This window comes from Equus quagga, chromosome 7 (assembly GCF_021613505.1).
Source record: "Equus quagga isolate Etosha38 chromosome 7, UCLA_HA_Equagga_1.0, whole genome shotgun sequence".
Lineage (NCBI taxonomy): Eukaryota > Metazoa > Chordata > Mammalia > Perissodactyla > Equidae > Equus > Equus quagga.
In genome coordinates this window covers 40,818,296-40,842,209 of record NC_060273.1, presented here as the reverse complement: position 1 = coordinate 40,842,209, position 23,914 = coordinate 40,818,296, and the positions used below count along the sequence as shown (strand labels likewise).

Genomic DNA, 23,914 nt, shown 5'->3' with positions numbered 1-23,914 from the left:
ATGTCGGGTTTCAGCTCCAGGGTGCGTCCTGAGCACCCTCTCTGCAGGTCCAATCTTGTATAACTTGAAAGACCTTGACCCGTCCCGCTTGCCACAGCACACCTTTCTTTTCTGCTAATCCAGATGAAACACCTGGAGCAGCAGTTTCACAAAACAGGCCTTCAGGGGCCCCCACAGATGGACTTTGTCCCAAGCTCAGGAAGAAGCGTGTGTCTGTGAGTACGTGTGTTTGTGTGAGAGTGTGTTTTACATATTTACTCATAAAGTTCAAGTTTTCAGATATTCTGCTTTCTGGCTGTGAATTTGATGTGACATGATTAGGGTTAAAAACATTTGCTTGCACAGAAAGACAGATACCAAATGACTCCACTTGTATGCAGTACCCAGAGTGGTCACATTCACAGAGACAGAAAGTAGAATGGTGGCGCCAGGGGCCGAGGGGTGGGGGATGGGGAGCTTTTGATTGATGGGGACAGAGTTTCAGTCTTGCAAGATGAAAGAGTTCTAGAGATCAGTTGCTCAACAACACAAACTTACTTAACACTACTGAACTGCACATTTAGAAATGGTTAAGATGCTTCATTTTATGTTAGATGCATTTTACTGCAATTGAACAACAATTTGCTTGGTCTACAGAAGATGGTGAAGACTTCGTGCCTCTAAGACCTAACAGTGGATGGCTTTGTGAGAGGGACAGTTGTCAAGTTCAAGCACTCTGCGGGCCCAGAGTGTGAATCCGAAGTTAGGATGGGCCATCAGTGTGGTTAGGATGGTACAGCAAAGGCGCTACAGACAGGCAGTGTGGCCACATCCCAGTGGATGTGTGGCCCCTAACAGAGAGCTACCTGGACCCCCACAGCCTGGGCTTGACTTTTGGCCATGAGTTGCCCCCTTGGGCTGCCCTTCATTTTTGTTCCCAAGGCCGCAGGACAGAGTGTGTCTCTGTTTTGAAGAGGGGAAGTTCAGTGCACATTTATTTCCTACCAAGACATGTCAGGACCACATTGCTTTATGTGTTCTTATTCCTGGAAAGGAAAGTAGTATGAAAATTGTTTGGGTTTTAATACAGAATAGTTTTTTTTTTTTTTTAATTTAGGGCTTATTTTGAAAAATTATGAATTTAGTTCAAATGTATGCAGATACCTTCCAGAGAAAGTTAATATTACAGCAAATTATTCTCTTTTTTTGCTTGAGGAAGATTTGCCCTGAGCTAACATCCGTGCCAGTCTGCCTCTATTTTTTTTTTTCGTATGTGAGTCACCACCACAGCATGGCCACCGACAGTGGTGTAGGTCCACACCCAGGAACCAAACCAGGGCCGCCACAGCGGAGCATGCCAAACTTAACCGCTAGCCCGTGGGGCAGCCCCAGCAAATTATTCTTGATCCAATGGCATGGAGAAAATTGCTGGAATATTCACATTTGAAGATTCCTTATCAATGAATGCTTTTGACGGAAAACTAACCCAAAACTGCTAATATTTTCATTAGAGAGGTTTAATAAACTCCATTGCAACAAATAAAGTACTTAAATTAGTAAAGAGCTCTGAATTGAAGCATCATTTTGGGGAAGAGCCGGGGTGGGCGTAGAAGAGGAAAGAAGGAGGGTGTTGAAGTCAGGTGTCGGTGGAGCCATCGAGCGCCTTCGGCTATTCGGACGCTAATTTCAGAAGTGTCCTTATAATTATGCTAAATTAAAGATCTCTCAAATTATAGGCCACAGCTACCCACTTTCAGTGTTGAATAATTCTATAAAGATGCTAGTGAAAATGCTGCTCGAAGGCCGGAATGAGAGCGCGCACGTTGAACTCGGCGAGGTCCAGCGGCTTTATCCCCCAAGGGATCTGTTAGGTTGAATTTGAAGCAGCTGTTGAACAGATTCATTTAAGCAAAAGCTTTGGCTTCTTGCTGGCAGTGTTTGCAGCAAGGAAAGCATGTGACCACTCAGGGCAAGGCAGAGTCCCTCCAAGGACGTTCCGAGGGCTTATGAAGTGGCTGCTTCAAATCCACACCCCACGCCACAGGGACTGGCAATTGCCCTGGGCTGGGGTGAGGGCTCCTTGGCAGTTCTGATGCGCAGCCAGGGATAAGAATGAGCCAAGAACTGATTGACAGAGAATGATAACTTTGCTTTTACTTCCATTGTCTTTCTTGTATGGGAGACAGGCAAAAAAAGAAAAGCCGGTGGGTAAAAATATTTTGGTGACCTGATAAACATCTGCTATAACTCCAGCTAATATGTACGGCACATAAGAGCTTTTAAAGTGTTTTCAAGGACATTCTCCCCTTTTACTCCACAATCCTGTGAGTAGGTATTGTTGTCCTTATGTGTAGGGTTGAAAAAAACTGGCTTAGGGAGATCAGGTGAGGGGCCCAGCTGGTAGGAGGCGGAGCTGGGGCTCAGACTGGCCTAATCCATCTGGCCCTTTGTTCCCAGCCTGCAACAATTCTCTTCTGTAAGGCCCATCCATTCTACCGTCTGTTTCTGCTGCACTTCAGCTGGCTTGTTCTTCCTCACAGTGTAAATTGAGATCAGTGTAATTTCTGAGAAAATAGAAATTAGCAGGGCAGCCGGCCTGAGAGTGGAAAGTAGTGGACGCACTCAGTCGGCCTTGAAGCATGAAACACTTCCAGATGCCAGAATTGCTCATGCTTGCTTCACTTTGCTTGGCAGGGCTACAATTAAATACCGCTCTCCAGTAGCTGTGGTGGGAATTGAGTTTTGCATCTGTCACGAGGCCCTTTGGAAATGACCTTGAAAGATAGAAGAACCTCAATTTGCGTTAGTTGGTAGAAAATGTCATCAAGAAAATAGCAACAATTGAAAACAGATCCAACTTTTAAGTAGAGGGATTTTTAACTCACAGATTTTATCTAGATAGGCGAAGTTCAAGGATGTGAAGGAGATCTCTTTAGTGGCGAAAAAAAAGATTTTAATTTTCAGGCAAGATCTTTTTCCACAACTACTACTTGAAGAACTGCTGCCACCTCATGGAAAATTTTTAGAAACTTCCAGTTTAGGCAAGAATCCATGTTTGCTCTCTTCCATGGTCTTCTTCTAAGTCACTGCCACTGTGTAGGTCCCCTCAGACCAAAACCCCTGGGAATCTGGCCTGCAAACTGTAGTTTTCATATCATTGTGGTTCCGTTTGAAAGTGATCAGACAATCATAGAAACGATGTGATTAGAAATCAAGAAATAATATTTCGTTTAAAAATATTTTAAATGTAAAATTTTTCAAGTGTAATTTTACATTTTTAAGTATTTCTCGTTTATGAAAAGAAATACTGTATCTGTTGGAATTGAAATGAGCAGAGAGGACATAATGATGAAGAACATGGTTCTCTGTAACTCTTCATGGCTATTATTTCTAGGAGGACACCGCTGCAACATACAGACCCATGCCAGCTGGACATGGCCAGCCCTTCCACACCTGTCTGCCCTCGCACAGGCCTGGGACGACCTGCCCACTGTTGGCTTTGGGTGAATTCTGATTTCAAGGCTCAGCTAAGGAATGGCTGCCCCGGGGAACATCCTTCAACTCCTCCAGGCAGAGTGGGTTGTGTTCCCCTCTTTGTTTCTGCAGGACTTCCTGCCCACTGCTAGGGCCGTATTTATTGTTACCGTATTTACTGCTGTAACACGCTTTGGTTTTCTTGTGATGGTTTTGCAGAGGGAATGAACAGCATGATAGCTAAGAGCTCCCACTGTAGGTTCCAATCCTGGCTCTGCAAGTTTCCTCTGCTCAAGGGCGGTAACAACTGAATCACCTCGAAGGTTGTAAGGCTCATTAAGGGTGAGCCTTAAATGGGTTCGTATTCCTCAGATGCTTAGAGCAGGGCCTGGCACAGAGGGAGCACCGTCACAGTGTGAACTGGCTCTGCCGCTGTCCACGTGATCACTGCCCACGCGCCAGACTGGCGTCTGCAGACAAGGGTGGGCCATTTTCGTCCTAGATTCCCCTGGGGCCAGACACATGTGTCAAGCAGTGCTCAGTTGTGTTTGGTGAATGCAGGCATGCACGAATGCGACATTTAAAAACACCCTTTCCACCCAAATATTGTCACAATCATGATCTCGGAGTGAGTGTGCATGTGCTGGTGCCTTAGCTCTCTCACCACTGCCCTAGCATGTTCTAGCTGCTCAGGCCAAGTCCAGCCCCAACACTGCACAGGCTCGCAGGCTGGGGGGGTGCCAGGCTCTCCGCAGCGTCAGGCATGCAGCATTGACAACAGCTTGCCCGTAACCAGAGAGGACTGGTGATGTGCACATGCTAAGGCATCTGTGTCGGAAGCCCAACCTGGGAATTGAGGTTTCCCTGCAGACCCTGAGCCGCAGACACTGCCAGTCACCAACCAACACCTCCGTTCTCCTCTCTGTCTGAATTATTGCGTTAGCTCCCTCGGGCTGCCATGGCATAAACTGGACGACTTAAGATATCAGGAATTTACTGTCTCATAGTTCTAGAGGCTAGAAGCCCAAGACCAAGGTGTTGGTTCCTTCTGACGACAGCAAGGAAGGATCCATCCCATAGCTCTCTCCCAGCCTTGGTGGGTTAGCGGCCATCTTTGGCATTCCTTGGCTCGTAGATGTATCATGTCAAACCTTCCACATGGCGTTCTCCCTGTGTCTCTTCACGCCGTCTCTGTGTGTGTCCACCTCTGTGTCTAAATTTCCCCTTCTCTGGGGCTGGCCCCGTGGCAGAGTGGTTAAGTTCGCGCGCTCCGCTGCAGGCGGCCCAGTGTTTCGTTGGTTCGAATCCTGGGCGCGGACATGACACTGCTCATCAAACCACGCTGAGGCAGCGTCCCACATGCCACAACTAGAAGTACCCACAATGAAGAATATGCAACTATGTACTGGGGGGCTTTGGGGAGAAAAAGGAAAAAAATAAAATCTTTAAAAAAAAAAAAACAAATTTCCCCTTCTCATAAGGACACCAGTCACATTGGAGTAGGACTCATCCTAATGATCTCATTTTAACTTGATTACCTCTGTGAAGACACTATTTCCAAAGAAGATCACATTCTGAGGTACTGGGGAGTTAGGACTTCAACATAGCTTTTTGGGAGGACACAATTCAACCCATAATTGTTATGGAGAAGATCTGAAGATTTTACTGCTGGAGAATTGGTAGAATCACCATATTCTTTTTTTTTCTTTCTTTTTTTTTTTTTGGTGAGGAAGATTGGCCCTGAGCTAACACCTATTGCCAATCTTCCTCTTTTCACTTGAGGAAGAATGGCTCTGAGCTAACATTTTGTGCCTATCTTCCTCTATTTTGTATATGGGATGCTGCCACAACATGGCTTGATGACTGGTGTAGGTCCACGCCTGGGATTCAAACCTGTGAACCCTAGTCCTCCAAAGCAGAACACGCCAAACTTAACCACTGTACCACCAGCCTGGCCCCTAGAATTGCCATATTCTTAAGGTTCATGAGTGAAGTTGAAGCTGATGTGATATACTCGTTCAGATTTGGGGCTACAGTTTGGTTTTAAAAGGGCACAGGGATCAGCCTGTATGTTCATCACTGGGTTATTTATAATGATCAAGTAGAGGAAATATCTAATTTTATTTATTTATTTATTTATTTATTTATTTTTAATTTTTTTTAGGAAGATTAGCCCTGAGCTAACGTCTGCTGCCAATCCTCCTCTTTTTGCTGAGGAAGACTGGCCCTGAGCTAACATCTGTGTCCATCTTCCTCTGCTTTATATGTGGGACGCCTGCCACAGCATGGCTTGCCAAGTGGTGCAATGTCCGCTCCCGGGATCTGAACTGGTGAACCCTGGGCCTCCGAAGCGGAAGTTCGGACTTAACTGCTGCACCACTGGGCTGGCCCCTAGAGGAAATATCTAAATGTCCTACAGTAGGAGGATCGTTAAGTAGATGATGATGATAACTAATATTCTTCATGGCTTACTCTGTGCCAAACACTGTACCAAAGATTTTATATGAAAATTGCCATTTATTATAAGTTATGGTTTCTCAACCTGTTAAAGGGCATCTACAAAAAACCCCAGAGGTAACATCATACTGAATGGTGAAAAACTAAAAGCTTTTCGCCCTGAGCTCAGGAACAAGAGAAGGATATCCACTCTTATCATTGCAAGTCAACATTGTACTGGACGTTTTAGCTGGGGCAATTAGGCAAGAAGAAGAAATACAAGGCATCTAGGTTAGAGAGAAAGAATTAAATTATTTCTATTTGCAGATGACATGATCATGTGTATATAAATCCTAAAGAATTCATAAACACACACACAAAACTATTAGAGCTAATCAATGAACTCAGCAAGGTTGTAGGATACAGAGCACTACACGAGAAAATTGTATTTCAATCCAAGGATGAAATTAAGAAAACAATTTTGCTTATAATAGCATCACAAAGAATACAATATTTAGGAATAAACTTTTAAAAAGAAGTGTAAGATTTATACACTGAAAACTACAAAACATTACTAAAGAAATAAGAAAGCAATAAATGTAAAGACATCCCATGTTCATGGATTGGAAGACCTAATATTGTTAAGATAACAATACTCCCCAATTGATTTACAGATTCAAAGCAATCCCTACCAAATCCTAACAGGCTTTTTTTTTTTTCGCAAGAAATTGAGAAACTGATCCTAAGATTCACATAGAAATGTAGGGGATGTAGAATAGCCAAGACAATCCTGAAAAAGGAGAAGAAAGTTGGAGGATCACTACTTCCTGATTTGAAAACTACTGCAAAGTTGTAGTAATCAACAGACCGCAGTACTGGCATAAGGAGAGACAGGTACATCAATAGAGTAGAATTGAGATCCCAGAAATAACCTCTCACTTTTATGGTCAATTGATCTTAAACAAGGGTAGCAAGACCATCCAATGGGGAAAGATTAGTCTTTTCAACAAATGGGACTGGAATAATTACATGAAATTAGATCCCTGTTTCACAGTATTGATGCAAATAATCAATAACCAATCTATAGATAAGAAAGCTAGAGCAATATTTATTGAGCCAATGCTGATGACTAGCCCAGAAGTGCCATGTCCACTGGGGAAGAAGGCACTCAGGAGAAGCGTGGTTTACAGTGTGTTTATATTCCATTTCAGAGCAAAAACGCGTATCAAGCGTGACAGGAATGCGATTTTTTTCCCAAAGTCACAAGGATACGTTTTGCGGCAGTTAGCACACATGCAGAGGTCAACTTGACCTTGGTCCTCTGGGAAGAAAAACTTATTTTTGAAGAAGTACTGGTACTGGTGTCAGAGAAAGAGAGACATTCGCCCCTGTCTTTAAAGAGCCCACTCTTTTGTTTGGGAAAATGTTTGAAGCGGGTGTGCACTGCATGTTCTGCGGGCCCTAAGTCAGGCTGCTCCGGGAAAAACAAGTTTCACGCCGAATCAGGGTTATACCTCAGTATGTGAGAACTTCTTCTTATTTTCATCACACAGCATATACAAAAATTAAATCAAAAAGGGACACAGGCCTAAAGGTAAGAGACAAAACCATAGCAGTCTCAGAAGAAAACCTAGAGCAAATCTTTGTGACCTTGGATTAGGCAATGGTTTCTTAGGTATGACAACTAAAGTATAAGTAACAAAAGAAAAAATAAATTGGATATCATTAAAATAAAAAAATTTATGTTGGAATCAGCCCAGTAGCGCAGCAGTTAAATTCTCACATTCCGCTTCAGCGGCTCAGGGTTCGCTGGCTCAGATCCCGGGTGTGGACATGGCCCTGCTTGGCATGCCATGCTGTGCTAGGCGTCCCACGTATAAAGTAGAGGAAGATGGGCACGGATGTTAGCTCAGGGCCAGTCTTCCTCAGCAAAAAGAGGAGGATTGGCGGCAGATGTCAGCTCAGGGCTAATCTTCCTCAAAAAAGCCACAAAACTCTCCTATACGTCAATGATTAAAAAGACAAATATAGATGGTCTCTGACTTCTGATCGTTCAGCTTATGATTTTTTGACTTTATGGTGGTGCAAAAGTGATACACATTTAGTGGAAGCTGCACTTTGAATTTGGCTTTCTTTGCAGGCTGGTGCTCCGGGGTGCGATTCTCTCGTGAGGCTGAGCTGCAGCAGCCGCAGCTCCCGGTCAGCCACCCAGTCACGAGAGGACACGACAGAACCGCATCTCAATGTGTCTGTTATCAGAGGTAAATTGTGGTGTATGTACTTGTTGGACTATTATAGGACCACTTATTTATTTAAAAAGTTTAAACTACAAAGAGTATGTTCATAATATGGCCTCAGTTAAAACAGTAAGGATACAAAATTGTATCATGTCATCCATCTGAATCTATTGGAGTAGGAGACACTTTTGGTAGCTCCTCCAGCCTCCTTTTCCTCTTCTTCTAACCTGACAGACCATGTGACTCAGGGCAGGGGCCCAGCTCTGGGGTGATTGCTCTAAGCCGATGGCAGTAATCCCCCGCTTTAGCCGGTCCACACTGGTTGGTTGGCGTCCGGCATTCTCAATGATGGTGACTGGTTCCAGAGCGCGTGTGAAGCAGGTTGGCCAGTGAGACTGAAGGAGAAGACTTTCAGCCGTTTCACTCATCTCCCTGCCCTGAGAGGCAAATGAGATGCTGCCCGTGAAGGTGCTGTTGCAGAATGACCCTTGGGAGGAAGTCAGTGTGTGGACGGCCCAGAGGAGAGGCGCCTTTGCATCCTTTAGAATGTCACTGATCTCCATCAACCCTGACACCTGACTGCCTCTCGGTTTCCTGCTCCCTGAGATCATTCATAGCTTTCCTTCTGTTTTAGCTTGTTTGAGTCAGGGTGGTTTTGTTATCTAACTGTGGTATTGTGATTTATAAGAAATAAATATTTGGTTATTCAGGTGATCAACGTATATTTCTCATATATATTTGGTCTTCATCCACAGTTCCTGGCTCACAACTCCCAAAACCCTTGGAATATCCTAAGCGTTAAGACTGATAAACGTGTCTCTTGTTTTGGTTAATGAAGGTGACTTTTGGACCCCACCCAAGGGTGGGGGCCGGTTGCCAGGAGAACTAGCTGTGTGATCATAGGCGTCGAACTTTCAGTCCCATCCCCTGATTTCCTGGGCGGGGGTGCGGTTTGAGGCGGAATCAATTGCCAGTGGCCAATGAATTGGTCAATCATGACTACGTAATGAAGCCTCCACAAAACCCCCAAAAGACAGCTCTTCAGCCCCCTTTTTTGGAGAGCTTCCACGCTGGGGAACCAGAACCCTTCCATGTGCCACCATGCCCGGCCCCAAGCTTCACAAGGACAGAAGCTCCTTTCTTCAGGACCTGGCCCTATGGATCTCTTCATCTGGCTGTTAATTCGTATCCTTTAATATCCTTTGTAATAAATCAGTAATCTAGTGACTAAACAGATTTGCTTGAGTTTTGTGAGCTGTTCTAGCAAATTAATTGAACCTGAGGAGGGTGCCGTGGGAACTTCTGATTTACAGCCAGTCAGTCAGAAGTACTGTAATAGGGGCCGGCTGGGTGGCATAGTGATTAAGTTTACGCTCTCTGCTTTGGCAGCCCGGGGTTCACAGGTTCGGAGCCCAGGTGCAGACCCACACACCGCTCATCAAGCCGCACTGTGGTGGTGCCCCACATACAAAATAGCGGGAGATTGGCACAGATGTTAGCTCAGGGACAATCTCCCTCACACACACACACACACACACACACACACACACACACACACAAAAGTACAGTAACAACCTGGACTTGCGATTGGCCTCCTGTGTTGGAGGGGGTGGTTGAAACCTCCAGTTTGTAGCTGGTCAGTCAGAAGCACAGGTGACAACCTGGGACTTGCAGCTGGCACCTGAAAGAGAGGGTGGTCTTGTGGGACTGAGCCCTTTACCTGTGGAGTCTGATTCCATCTCTGAAAAGAGTGTGAGAATTGAGTTGAATTCTCAGACACCCTGCTGGTGTCCCAGAGCTGCTCGTTGGTGTGGGGATCTCCCCCCCGACATGTTGGAATTGGGTCCAGAAGCCCTTTGCGCTGACAAAAGCATCCTAACTAATATAATAAGCATAGAAGAAAGAGAAAAAGGAAATGTATAAAAATGTAAGTAGCAATTATCTTTCAATGGTGGGATTATGAGTATTTTTTATTCTCTATATTTTTCTGTGTTTTCAAATTTTTCTAAAATTAGCTTGTATTATACTTTTAATCAGGGAAAAACAATACGAGTTTTTAAAATAAAAAGGGGATATAAAAGCATATGTGGTCACTTGCAGCAGGCGGTCTCTGGGGAGCAGGCCCCCGTTGTGTCTCCTGGTGTTCACGCCTCTGTGTAGCCCTCCCCTGTTGTACCAGGGTTGATCTGCAATATAAGGAATAGAAGGCAGAAGGGACGACATTAGGTTATAAAAAAGACTGTGGCTTCTGTCTTGGTGCTTGCTTTCTCTCTCGAATCACTCTTTCTGGGGGAACGTGCTGCCATGCTGTGGGCAGGCGCATGGCGAGGCCACTGTGCTGGGAAACTGAAACCTCTGGCCAGCAGCCGTCAAGGAACTGAGGTCTGCGACAAGCACGTGAGGGCAGTTCTCCCACCCCAACCGAACCTTCGCATGCCTGCAGCCCACCCACAGCTGGAGTGCAACATCCTGAGAGCCTCTGACCCAGAACCACCCATCTAAGCTGCTCCTGGTTTCCTGACCCGCAGCATCAAAATTAGACAGCAAATGTTTGTTGTTTTCAGCTATTCAGTTTCAGGTAATCATTTCCCACTTTGGGGAAATCTAAACTTCAGAAACAGAAGCACCAACACCAAAGGATGTATCTACAAGGATGTTTATTACCACTGTCTTTGTTTTAGAAAAATATTAGGTATAATTATCAATTGTGGTGGTACCATTCTGGGGGACTATTGTACAGTGGGTTTTTGTGTGTGTGTGGGGAGGATTAGCCCTGAGCTAACTGCTGCCAATCCTCTTCTTTTTGCTGAGGAAGACCGGCCCTGAGCTAACATCCATGCCCATCTTCCTCTACTTTATATGTGGGACGCCTGCCACAGCATGGCTTGCCTAGCGGTGCCATGTCTGCACCCGGGATCCAAACTGGCGAACCCCGGGCCCCCGAAGTGGAATGTGCGCACTTTAACCACTGTGACACCAGGCCAGCCCCTCTTTTTTTTTGAAGATTGGTACTGAGCTAACATCTGTTGCCAATCTTCCCCCATTTTTTTCTCCCCAAAGCTCCAGTACATAGTTGTATATCCTACCTGTAAGTCATTCTAGCTCTTCTATGTGGGATACCACCACAGCATGGCTTGATGAGCAGTGTGTAGGTCCGTGCCCAGGATCAGAACCTGCAAACCCTGGGCTGCCAAGCTTAACCACTCGGCCACGGGGCGGGCCCTGAAGGATATATATCTTGCCATTAACACTGACAGTTAATAGCAAGGGATAAGATTGGAGGCAAAGGAGAGATTATGAAGTTTTAATTTCTGCTCTATGTTGTTTACATTGTTACATCAAACATCTGTTAATTTTGTGATAAAATATAACAATGTCCGAAAACCTTATAAAAAGAGAGGAGGAAAGCAAAAGTGTACAGCAGCATTCTGGAATTACCTATTATCACTCAGCCAGCTCAGGCTCAAGTGACTGGCGGGCTACTGTGCAGAGTGTGGGGGGAGCCAGACGTGGGGAGGCCAACACTGCCAGCTCCAGAGTTGTTCTGCTGGCCTTGGTGTGGAGGGTGAGGCCCCAGCGCATCAGCCTAGCACTGCAGGCATCCAGTAGACTATCAGAGCCCCACCTGGGGACAGAGAAGGGATGTGGCCAGGGGATGCTGGAGTCTGGGGTAGGAGGTGCTAGGCAGGGGCCCTGACCTGTGGCCTAGTGTGGCTGTGGCATGTAGCGCTGGCCCCAGGCTCCCCAGAGGTGGGCCCTTGCTTTCACCAGCAGGGCTCAGTTACCCTCCCTGCCCCGGCAGCCTGGCTTGCAATTGGATCCCGCCGTGCATGCAGCTGACCAGGGCTGGGGCGGGCAGGAGGCAGGTCTCTATCCCAAATCACCAAAGAAATCCTGTAGCTGACTGTGCACATGCTCTGTGTCTTCTCAGGCGGCGGATCTTTGCTTCCTGGGGCCTTCATGGCATCCACTCTGTGCAGCCAGGGGGCTGGGGGCGGGGGCGACAGAGCTGTGCTCCTGGGCCCGCCTCCCCTGCCTCCCTGCTCTGATTTCCTCTCTTGTGGCAGCCAGGGGCTTCCTGTTCTTTCTGGCTGTCTGAGCAGCTTCCTCTTTTATCTCTCAACATCTTACAGCAAGTGTCTGGATTGCTTCTGCTCTCGGAAACTCCGGCAGAGACCAAGCAGAGAGCCTCTGGGACTGGTCATAGTTGCGTCACAGAAGGGCCCAGCTAGGTTCTGGGCGAGCCAGGGGAGGGAGGCGGCCATGTTCCTGGACCTGACCTGACTGCTCTGCACCGTCCTCCACCTTCCCCCACTCCAGGGCCTTCTCTTTGCAGATAACAGAGTCCTGGCTCCTAAGGCGGAGTTGCCAGAAAACACAGGAAGCCCAGTTCAATTTGAATTTCAGATGAACAACAAATAATTTGGGGGGTATTTTATGTTCCAAATATTTCATGGAACATACTTATACTAAAGAATTACTTCTTCTTTATCTGAAATTCAAGTTGAACTGAGCATCTTGGATTTTTTTATTTGCTACGTCTGGCAATCTGATCCTAAGATGGCTCAGCTTTCAAAGTTCTAATCAGGTTTCCCAGAAAGGAAGGAGAGGGGAGGAGGAGAGATCCCAAAAGGAAAGAAAAAACTCTCCCTGAGGAGAGCTTGCGGGTGACCCCACAGCTGCGCCTTGGGGCTGGGGGCTGAGGGACCTCCTCCCATGGGCCCGAGAATGAGGGAGAGAGGGCCGGCCTGGGACGGGCCCTGGCTCCGCCTAGGTGCTTCTAAGGTCCTTCAGCCCCACTGATCAGGTGGTCTCAGCTGGTCCTGACAAATGAGGGGTCGGAGGCGCAGCCTCTCCTGGAGCAGGAAGCAGGCCCAGGGTGCACAGTCTTACGGGGGCAGCGCACACAGCTCCAGCTTGGGCCCAGTCCCTGCCTTTTCTGGAATCCTGGGCAGACTCGAGAGGTCCCTTGGGCGTGCAGGCAGGAGAGGAAGGTGAGGCTACTTCAGGACCCTCCTGGCTGGCGCCTGGCTCCCCATCCTGCCCTCTGGGAGCAGAGCAGCCGTCTCGGCCTGTCACCCGAGGCCACCCGAGGTTCACTTGGGAACAGCCGCAGCCCTGTCGCTGAAAACCACATATTTCTAGACGATAATAGGAAGTTGCTCATTGTTGTAAAACCTGTCTCTTTTACTTCAAAATGATTTCCGTGCATGGTACCTCAGGAGAGAGGGCCGGGCGGGGATGGGGCACCCAGGTGCCAATCCTGGCTCAGCCGCCAACCTACTGTGGGTCGCCCTGGGCGGTGGCTGAGATGCCCTGGGCTCCCAGGCTGGCGTCTGTGGCCTCAAGCACTCACTCATTCATTTGTCACACTCGTCCCAAGTGCCGGCTCCGCCTGCCAGACCTAGGCCTGGAGCGGGACTTCGGGCCCTTGAGCAGCCTGCCAGCAGTCGGCATGTGGGGGATACAGACCCAAAAATGGATCCCCCGTGATCCAGGGAGATAGAATTTCCGCTCCCTCCTCCAGACAGAGAGTTACTCGGCCCCCTGGGCCCTGCGCCTGCCCTCTTTCTGTGCCTGTGGCCGCCCAGGGACCTGCTGGGGCTGCCTACTGGTGGCATTGACTGTGATGGCACTTGTCACAGTACCCAGCAGTGACACTGCTGTCACTGACAAAAAGCCCTCCGTGCAGCCACTCTTCCTCCTGCAGCCCCCAGAATGGCAGCAGTGAGCCCGTGAGCAGCACAGTGTTCTGGAGGGTCCCATTTGCCCTGGACCCATCAGGCTGGGTTGGATGGAGGCAAGCTTGGTTCCCCGAGACGCCCACCCATACGTGTCCAGGGGCTCCAATCACCTAGGGGGCCAGGGACCAGGCTGAGGTGGGAGGGCTTTTAGGAAAAACTTTTTACTGTGGTAAAGTTCATATAACATAGCATTTACCATTTAGGTGTACAACTCTGTGGCATTAAGTACATTCACAGTGTTCTGTAACCATCACCACTTTTTCCAGAACTCTTTCATCAGCCCAAACAGAAACTCTGTAACCTCTAATCTATTTTCTCTCTGTGAATTTGCCTATTCCAAATACCTTATATGAGTGAAATCCTACAATATTTGTTCTTTTTGTCTGACTTCTTTCACTCAGCATGATGTGCTCATGTTGTTGTAACATTTATCAGAACTTCATTCCTTTTTATGGCTAATATTCCATTGTGTGGTTATACTCTGCTTTGCTTACCAGTTCTTCACAGTATATGCCTAGAGCAGAATTGCTGGATGAAAAGGAAAAAGTCACCTGTGTTTCTCCTCTCTGTACAACACACTACACTTCCGGCCACGGAATGTGGGGGGGTTTCCCCACACCAAACAGTTCTCAGACACCAGCTGGGTGTCCTACAATTGAGCTCAGTTCTGACACTTCACCTGAAGGTGGTGGCAGATCCCACAGGCTAAGGACTCAGTCCCACAAGACTGACCCCACTTCAGATGCCAATTGCAAGTCCAGGTTGTCACTTGTGCTTCTGACTGACCGGTTATAAATCAGAGGGTCCCACGACCCCTCCTCAAGTTCAATCATTTGCTAGAGTGGCTCACAGAACTCAGGAAAACAGTTTACTTACCACATTTCCACTTTACTACAAAGGATATTTAAGGGTACAAAGGAAGAGCCAGATGAAGAGATAGGCAGGGTGGGGTCCAGGGCACAGGGGCTCTGTCCCCATGGAGTCGGGGTATGCCACCCTCCTGGCATGTGGCTGCATTATTCTTCAGCCTGGAAGCTCTCCACATCCATCCTGGAGGGAGCTTTGTGAAGGCATGATTGATTAAGTCATTGGTCATTGGTGATTAGTTCAATCTCCAGCCCCTCTCCCTTCCCCGGAGGTCAAGGCGTAGGACCACCAGCCGTCTAAGCCAGCCCCATCCCTAGGGGCTTTCCAGAGGCACAGCAGTAACACAGAATCAGGTGGTTGAGAGGCTTGTTATGAATAACAGAAAACACCTTTGTTGCTCTTAGCACTTAGGAAATTCCAAGGGTTTTAAGAGCTGGTGCCCAGGACGGAGGTGAAGACCAAAATATATATTCTTATTATATCACAGTATCACACTGGGTCATATGACAATTCTATGTTTAGCTTTTTGAGAAACTGTCAATTGATTTCCACAGGGGCTGCACCATTTTACGTTCCCACCAGCAACGTGTGAAGGTTCCAGTTTCCCCACAGTCTCATCAACACTTGCTATTTTCTGTTTTATCTTTTCTTTTCTTTTCTTTCTTTCTTTCTTTTTTTTTCGGTGAGGAAGAGTAGCCCTGAACTAACACCTGTTGACAATCTTCCTCTTTTTTTTTCTCCCCAAAGTCCCAGTACATAGTTGTATATTCTAGTTGTAGGTCCTTTTAGTTCTTTTATGTGAGCCACTGCCACAGCATGGCTGCTGACAGAAAAGGCATGTGGTTCCACACGTGTAACCAAACCCGGGCCGCTGAAGCGAAGCTTGGTAAACTTTGGCCACAAGGCCATCAGGGCTGGCTCCTGTTTCATTTTTTATAATAGCCATGCTAGCGGAGGTGAAAGGGTATCGCACTGTGGTTTTGATTTGCATTTTCCTAATGATTAATGACGTTGAGCATCTTTTCATGTTGATAAAGGAAATTGTATATTGGGACCCACAAAATGGAGGCTCCCCCAGCGGTCTGGCCCACGTCACAAATCTAAACCTAAGTCATCCCGTACTTAGGGAAACACCTCACCGTCTAGGAAACCTGAGCCACCAGTCACCCTCCACCCCAGCGTTAGCTGGCTCACCTGACCCTAGCTGCTGGCCTCACCCGGAGACGCCCACCTCCCAGCCTGTCTAGCCTCTTCTAGAGCTCTATAGAACGCGCACTTGCCCCAAAGCCCTGGGGAACAGCGCTCCGCCGCCTGTGAGGCGCTGAGTACCCAGCCTGCGGACATCAAACTTCTTACTAAATCGTATTATTTTTGCCACTTGACAATGTATTGATGGGCCACTCGTATATCTCCTTTGGAGAAATGTCTACTCAAGTCCTTCACCCATTTTTTGTTGTGTGTCCTTTTGTTGTTGAGTTGTGGTTCTTTATACTCTGCACAGAGCAGCCAGAGTGATTTTTTACAAAAACATAAACTGGACAGGTGACGCCCTGACTGGAACTGTCTGGCGGTGTCCTCGGCGCTCCGAGTGGACACTGCTCCCCCTGCGGCCCGGGGCTCTGTCCTCACGGGAGAGGCCGCCCCCTCCTGCTCCCCTCAGGGCCCACAGACGCGCTCCCTCTCTGCAGGGCCGGCTGGCCTGCTCTCCGCCTGGCCGACCCCTGCGGTCCCTTGAGCACTCAGCTCCAGCCCTGGCTCTCAGAGCGGCCTGCCTGGCGGGCCCCACCTCGGACCCTGCGCCTGTCCCTCCCCCAGCTCTGGTCTTCATTTGTAGGTCCACGTTGGCTGTGCACTTGCCACTTCTCCGTCAGAGGCAGGAGGCACGGGGGCCTGGCAGATGCTTCATGAATGCTTGTTTAATGACTAAATAAGATGAGGAATTGTCTCTCCCAGGGGCCCATGGCCTTTTGGGAAAACAGCATGGTGATTTCCACTTGCTGGCCCCGACAGCCAACTCCAGGGGTGGCGTCTCACAAATTTACTGAAGACGCAGCAGGCAGCTTCCCCAGCCTCCACAGTCCTTCCACCTTTTCCAGATTTGCTTCAAACCACTCTCTTCCTGGGGAGCCAGGGAACCCGGGGCCTAGGCCATGAGGATGCCCAAGGTCTTGGAGAGGAGGCAGCCCCTCCGGCAGTGGGCGAGGCGAGTTCGGGAGCCTGGCCAGAGCCCGGGGAGCATCTCCTGTGGTAAGAGGTGGGGCAGCAGCAAAAGAGAGCGAGAGCAGGGGGCAGGCAGAGCGAAGGGAGCGAAGGGAGCGCAAGCAGACTCCAGCTGGGGGCCGTGGACTCTCAGGGCCTCGCAGGGCGCAGAGCCAGAGCCACGAGAGCTCTCGGGGGAAGGAAAAAGTGTCAGAGACCCCAAAATGAGGCTTCAACAACCTACGGAGGGGCTGGCCTCCTGGCTGAGTGGTTAAATTCGCGCGCTCTGCTGCGGCGGCCCTGGGTTTCGCCGGTTCGGATCCAGGGCGCAAACCTGGCACCGCTTGTCAAGCCATGCTGAGGTGGCATCCCACATGCCACAACCAGAGGGACCTACACCTAGAATATACAACTACTTACTGGGGGACTTTGGGGAGGAGAAGAAGAAGAAGAAAAAAAGAAGATTGGCAACAGGTATTAGATCAGATGCCAATCTTAAAAAAAAAAAAAAAACAACCTACAGAGTGGGAGAAAATATTTGCAAATCATATATCTGATAAGGGGTTAATATCCGAAATATATAAAGAAGTCATCCAACTCAATAGCAGATAAACAAACTATCCAATTTGTTAGTGGTTAAGTTTGCATGCTCCACTTCGGCGGCCCAGCGTTTCGGGAGTTCGGATCCTGGGCGCAGACATGGCACCGCTCATCAGGCCAGCTGAGGCGGCGTCCCACATAGCAGACCTAGAAGGACCTACAACTAGAATGTACAACTATATAACGGGGGGATTTAGGGAGAAGAAGAAGAAAAAAAGAAGATTGGCAACCGATGTTAGCTCAGGTGCCAATCTTAAAGAACAAACAAAAAAAATGAGCAGAGGATCTGAACAGACATTTTCCCAAAGAAGACATACAGATGGACAACAGGTACGTGAAAAGGTGCTCAATGTCACTAAACAGGGAAATGCAAATCAAAGCCACAGTGAGACACCACCTCACCCCTGTCAGAATGGCGATTATGAAAAAGACAAGAAATAACGAGTGTTGGAGAGGGTGTGGAGAAGGGGGACCCCTCATACACTGCTGGTGGGAGTGCAAACTGGTGCAGCCACTATGGAAAACAGTATGGAGATTCCTCAAAAAATTAAAACTAGAACTGTCATATGATCCAGCAATTCCACTTCTGGGTATTTATTTGAAGGAAACAGAAATACTAACTCGAAAAGATATCTGTACCCCCCTGTTCATAGCAGCATTATTTACAACAGCCCAGACATGGAAGCAACCCAAGTGTCCATCGATGGCTGACTGGATGAAGAAGTTGTGGTGGATATATACAATGGAATATTGTTTAGCCATAAAAAAGAATGAAATCTTGCCAACATACATGGACCTTGAGGGCACTATGCTAAGTGAAATAAGTCAGACATTGAAAGATAAACATTGTCTGATCTCATTTATGTGTGGAATCTAAAAAGCAAAGAAACCAAAACTCACAGATACATGCAACAGATTGGTGGTTGCCAGAGGCAGAGGGTGGGAGATGTGCAAAACGGGTGAAGGGGATCAAAAGGTGCCGACTTCTAGTTATAAAATAACCAAGTCCTGGGATGGAATGTACAGCATGGGGGGGGGGGGGGGAAGGAGGTCTCAAGAGGAATGGCAGATTTCCTGAGCAGAGAAGGCCTCTGTCTCAAAGACCGGAGCGTGACGTCTGGAAGCTACAAAGAAAAGGACATCTTTTTTGCGGGGGGATTTAGGACATATTAGGAGCTTGTGTTTTAGGCTGTGTGTTCAATAAGCTATTTTTCAGGGGACAATAGCCCATTGTGTTGCATCTTCTGAGAGCACCTGCTGGGCCAGGACCACCTGGGGAGGCGGCACAGAGAGGACCTTTCCGCTGCATCATAAAGCAGGGCAGATGCTTGTCAAGCAAAGGGAAGGGGAAGGGTCAGCCAGGCAGAAGGCCTGGGCAGGGGTGTAGAGGTGTGAGAGGCTCTCGAATGTTCCGAGAACAGTGAGGACATGGTTTGGCTGGAGCCCAAGGCACACTGGGAGATACAGAAGGATTGAGCCGTGGGGGGCTGGGCCTCGGATGCCAGCGGGGCCCTGTGGCTTTCCTCCTGGGCAGCGTGGTTGGCAGAGCTGCTTCAGCAGGCACAGAGCGTGCCTGGGCTGTGGGTGAGGATGACCCCCACGGCTGCCTCTTGTTCAGATGCCAGTTTCTTAAGGTCTGTGAGCCAAGCACTGTGCTGTCAATGGGGATTGCGACAACACCTCTAATAGTTTTTAAAATGTATGCGTGTAAGTATGTGTATGTGTGAGTGTGTGAGTATGCATGTGTGTGCATATGTGTGTGTGTGTGTGTTCCTCTGGTCCTTACAGCTGTGGCCTCCTGTTGATGTCTCTTCCTGTGGACCGAGAGTAGTGTCTGGTCCCAGAGAACCTGAGCTAGCCTGTGCCTATTTCGTTTTTTCTTTTCAAATGCACTCCTATTTTTCCTAAAACAAAGGCGAAACCAGAAAAGAACCCCCGTCCCCGCCCCCACCTGCAGTGGCTGCTGCTTCCCCATCCCTGGCTGTGCCTTGGGCCAGGAGGCGAGGCTGCCAGCAGGATCCCCCCTGGGCCGGCTCAGTGGCCTGGGTCTTTGAGTCAGGCAGGCAGCCCCGGCTTGGAGTCCAGCCCCGGGCTTTGTTTTCCCTGGTTGTGTAACCGTGGATAAAGCCCTTGATCTTTGTGAACCTCAGATTCTTCACCTGCAAAAGGAAGAAAGCATATTTACTTTGCAGGGCTGTGAGAATTAATAGTGCACACAAAAGGTCTTGCCCAATGGCCATGACACCGTGGGCTTTTAGTATATAGTAGTTGTTTTTACTATTATCTGCAAAAAACGTGAGCAAGGAAGAGTGCTCTTTTTCATTTTTTTTTTTGAGGAAGATTAGCCCTGAGCTAACTGCTGCCAGTCCTCCTCTTTCTGCTGAGGAAGACTGGCCCTGAGCTAACAGCCTTGCCCACGTTCCTCTACTTTATACGTGGGATGCCCACCACAGCATGGCGTTTGCCAAGCGGTGCCATGTCCACATCCGGGATCCAAACCAGCGAACCTGGGCCACCAAAGTGGAAGTGCGCACTTAACCGCTGCGCCACAAGGCCGGCCCCAGGAGCACTCTTGGTACCTCTCGTGGCTGCCTCTTCGCCTCCTCTGGGGCCTCGTGTTTATCCTGCCTCCTGTTTCTGGCGTTTTAAGTGGGCTCTTTCAGGGACCTTGATGTCAAAATATAGGGCTTCTGGAGTCTAAACCCTTGACTAGAAATCAAGCAAGCAAGCCCAAAGGGCGGGAGAACAGCCGGGGCCCCAGTCACGTCCCGCACACGGAGTCGGGTGGGGAGGGCACGGGCCCTGGAGCCGTGTGGAATAGGGTCTAGAGTTCGGGGGTCCCTCATTTTCTGCTCCTTGCGGAGACAGCTGTAGTCGAGTCACATGTCCATGCGGCTTCCCTTTAGTGAGGAGCTCTGCGTCTGTGGTAGCGCCAGGGTGTAATAGTGAGCACGTGGGCACTCGCCCTGCCATCACAGAGCCGAAGCAGAGGAGACAGCCAGAAAATAAAGTATGGCACATGGCAGTAATAACATGATTTTTAAAAAAGGAGGTGGAAGGGCCAGCCTGGTGGTGCAGCGGTTAAGTGCACATGTTCCCTTTCGGTGGCCCAGGGTTGGCCGGTTTGGATCCTGGGTGCAGACATGGCACTGCTTGGCACGCCATGCTGTGGTAGGCGTCCCACATATAAAGCAGAGGAAGATGGGCATGGATGTTAGCTCAGGGCCAGGCTTCCTCAGCAAAAAGAGGAGGACTGGCAGCAGTTAGCTCGGGGCTAATCTTCCTCAAAAAAAAAAAAAAAAAAAGGTGGAATTTTAAAGTTATGAGGTAGGGGGGTATCTGCTTTAGTTTGGGTGTTCTGGAAAGGCCTCTGACCAGGGGACATTTCAGTGACAGGTGAACAGGAAGGAGCTGCCACGCTGGCTGAGTTGGGGAGGAGGGGAGGCCGTTTTGAGGAAATGAAAGCAGGACCCCCCCCACCCTACAAGGCGGAAAGGCGGTGCTGCAGGCAGCCCTGGAGATGAGGTCGGAGCACGCGGCAGAAGGCAGCCATGCAAAGAGCGTCTTGGGTGCTGTTTTAATGCACACCTCCACTTTTACCCACATTCCCCCTTTTGCCTCCTCAAACCTCGGGCATCCAGAACGTCGCCAACAAGTGCGCTGCATCCTGAGGGCTCCCACCCGGAGACCCCGCCCCCTGCCCCCCGTCCCCAGCCCTGGGCCTCAGCTTCCCCACTGAGAAATCATTAATATCATTTTCCCAGAGCGTTCACCTTCCATGGAGCCGCTACACGAGGCTTAAAAGAGGGGCTACCGTCTGTCTCCATCTTTTCTCCTCTTCTCTGTCATGGCCAGGTGGGACGGAGGAGACCGTGCGCCACGGAGAGCAGTAGGCCACCATAAAGAAAGCTTTGGCTCCTTAAAGAAAGATAGCTCAGGAGGGTGTTGCGAAGCCCCCGCCCAGAGCTCAGGACCACCCTCCTCTTTTTGGCAGAAGGGAAGCACCTGGGCGGCGAGGGAGGATGCCGCGGGGAGCAGTTGCCGGGAGAGCGGCTCCCGCCACCCCTGCCTCCCCTCCCCCTCCCCCTCGTCTTGTCCCTGCGCTGATTATTGCTTTATTACTGTTTTCAGTCGGATATAATTCCGGCGTTTTCTATAATCTCGATCCTTTCATTGATACCAGATTGTTATACAAAGATTTGTATATGAAATGATTACGTACCCACCAGAATACATTCCCCAGCAATTAGGACGTTTAAGATGCAGCGCCTCACGCTCCTTCCGCACATCTCTCATTTATTACTTCTGAAAGTGTTTTGTGATTTTTTTCTGGTGGATGTGTTTACAAATCCAGTAACAATTCTCAATGAGAGTTGCAAAACACGAAGCCGTTTTGAACCCAGACAGATGGCAGCTAAATGAACTTTAATTAAAGAATGAGGGCTTTCAAAATGCAGGACGCTGAGATTCTGGAGAGGCTGCAGAAACAGCATCTGGGCTCTTCCGCGGAAAGCAGGGCCTGCCGGCGAGCAAAGGGAGTCTCGGGGAGGCAGCCCCGCGGAGCAGGGGCCGGGCGGGCGCAGCGCAGCAAAGCGCAGGCGCGCGGCCCGCGCCCCCGAGCACGTCCTCGCCCTCCGTCCTCGGCCGGGACGCTCCTCCCCAAGCCCGGCGCTCCCGGGACGAGGGGAGACGGACACAGGCCCTTTCCTGGTTCAAAGGCTTCGACTTGGCAGGGGGTGGAGGCTCCCCGTTCTGCTTTATGGAATAGGGTCGGGCACCGAGGCGCGCGAGTTTGCTGCACTGACCCGGTTAATTGCACGCGTCCAAACAGCGAGAGTGAAACTAGCCAGCCGGCGGGCCGGGGCTCTGGGGCGCAGCGCCGCGAGATCGGGACCCGGCCCCGCCCCGGCTCCCAGGCTCCCCGCGCCGCCGCCCGCGGGCACCGGCTCTGGCCCTTCCGGCTCTGGCCGCAGATCTGAGCGGCGGGGCGGGGGCGGCCAGGGCCGGTCTAGACGACCCACCGAGAGGCGCCAGCCGGCCGCCGGGCGGGCTGCGGGGGCGCCAGGTGGGCCCAGGCCCCCAGGCCGCGGGGAGGCCGGTGCCCGGGCTGCAGCCCCTCACTGCTCGGTGGTGCCGCGGAGAAAGGGGGCAGGGGAGGGGGCCAGACCAGGAGGAGCCTAGAACTCAGTGCTGTGGGGAAGGAGAAGCAGTGGAGGTTTTTAAATCAGGGAGAGACGGGATTAGACGGGGAGAGGATGGGTGCCAGGAGAGGGGGCTGAAGGCAAGGCGGCAGCTGCCAGGCTGTCCTTGACTTCACAGGCAGTTTCTGCCTTGAGGGCGGGGGTCACTCTAGGCGGTCGCCCCTCCCCTGATCCTGGAGAGAAAAGGGCAGGGGTCTGAGGATGGAGGGCCGGCCCTGGCAGGTTCTGGGGCCAGTGGGATGGGGAAGGGAGGTGGTGGCACCAGCAGAGAGAGGAGCAGTTTGGCCGAGGTGTGCCAAGCCTGTGGTTTCTGGCTCCTCGCATCTTTCCAGGAGGAAGCAGAGTCCGGAAGGCTGGGACGGGGCCTCCCCTCCCAGCTCTGGGCACCAGCTGACCCAGAGGGCTGGCTGAAGCTCCTGGACTCTGGATCGTGTCCTCAGGACTGAGGTCCTCGAAGTCGTAGGCCTGCTTCTGGACCCTGCGGTCACCCTGACCTCTCCACGCCCCAGCATCCCTTTCCAGCTGACCTCTGCGTTCTGTTGGCTGGCCTCCTTGGTATTTTCCACCTGGCCCAAACCACCGCCAGCTCTTGCTGGCACGACTACAAGAGCCTTCCACACGGTCTGCCAGCTTCTCCTCTAGCCTCGGTTTCCTTTCTGCAGTAAGCCGGGCCCTTCCAAAATGCAGATCTGGTCCTGGCTATCACCCCCGCCCCCCAATCTCCTTTGCCTAGCCCACAAGGCCTTCCACACGGGCCACTGAGGAAAAGCACACAGCTTGGCCCGAGTGCATGGCTTGGCCAGCAGGACCCAAGCTGCATTTCTGCCCCCTCCCTCCTCTGCAGCTCAGCACCATGAACAGGGCACAACCTGCTGACCGTCCCCACCTACCCCTGCTCTTACCTCCGGCCACTCTCCTCAGGTCCTCTGCTCCAGCGACTCCCCGTTCCTGGAACACCCCAGTTCAGTCCAGCCTCTCTGCGGCCCTTACACGCAGCTCTCCTCGTGGAACGCCCACCTGCCCCACCCCTCCGCATTAGGTCCCACCAACACCTACCACGCTCTTCAAGACCCACCTTCCAGGACCCTTTCCTGCTGCTGCACCAGGTGAGGGCCCCTGCTCTTCCCATCAGGACCGGTGGCCCGCATGCCTGTCTCCCCGCCAGGAGTGAATGAGC

General features: G+C 50.2%; 1 protein-coding gene across 1 annotated transcript; it reads left to right on the top strand.

Moving 5' to 3' along the window:
- LOC124242584 (uncharacterized) lies at nt 1–23,912 on the top strand. Its single transcript, XM_046667751.1, has 5 exons — nt 1–21; nt 124–215; nt 3,374–3,554; nt 8,030–8,150; nt 23,659–23,912. The coding sequence occupies exons 1-5, from the start codon at nt 1–3 to the stop codon at nt 23,910–23,912; spliced, it is 669 nt and encodes a 222-aa protein (XP_046523707.1).
- The last annotated feature ends 2 nt before the right edge of the window (nt 23,913–23,914 follow it).

Coding starts and splice junctions, on each gene's coding strand:
- LOC124242584 (XM_046667751.1), top strand. CDS start 1: ATGTCGGGTTTCAGCTCCAGG. Junction 22..123: donor TGTCGGGTTTCAGCTCCAGG/GTGCGTCCTGAG, acceptor CTGCTAATCCAG/ATGAAACACCTGGAGCAGCA. Junction 8,151..23,658: donor CAATGTGTCTGTTATCAGAG/GTAAATTGTGGT, acceptor CACTCTCCTCAG/GTCCTCTGCTCCAGCGACTC.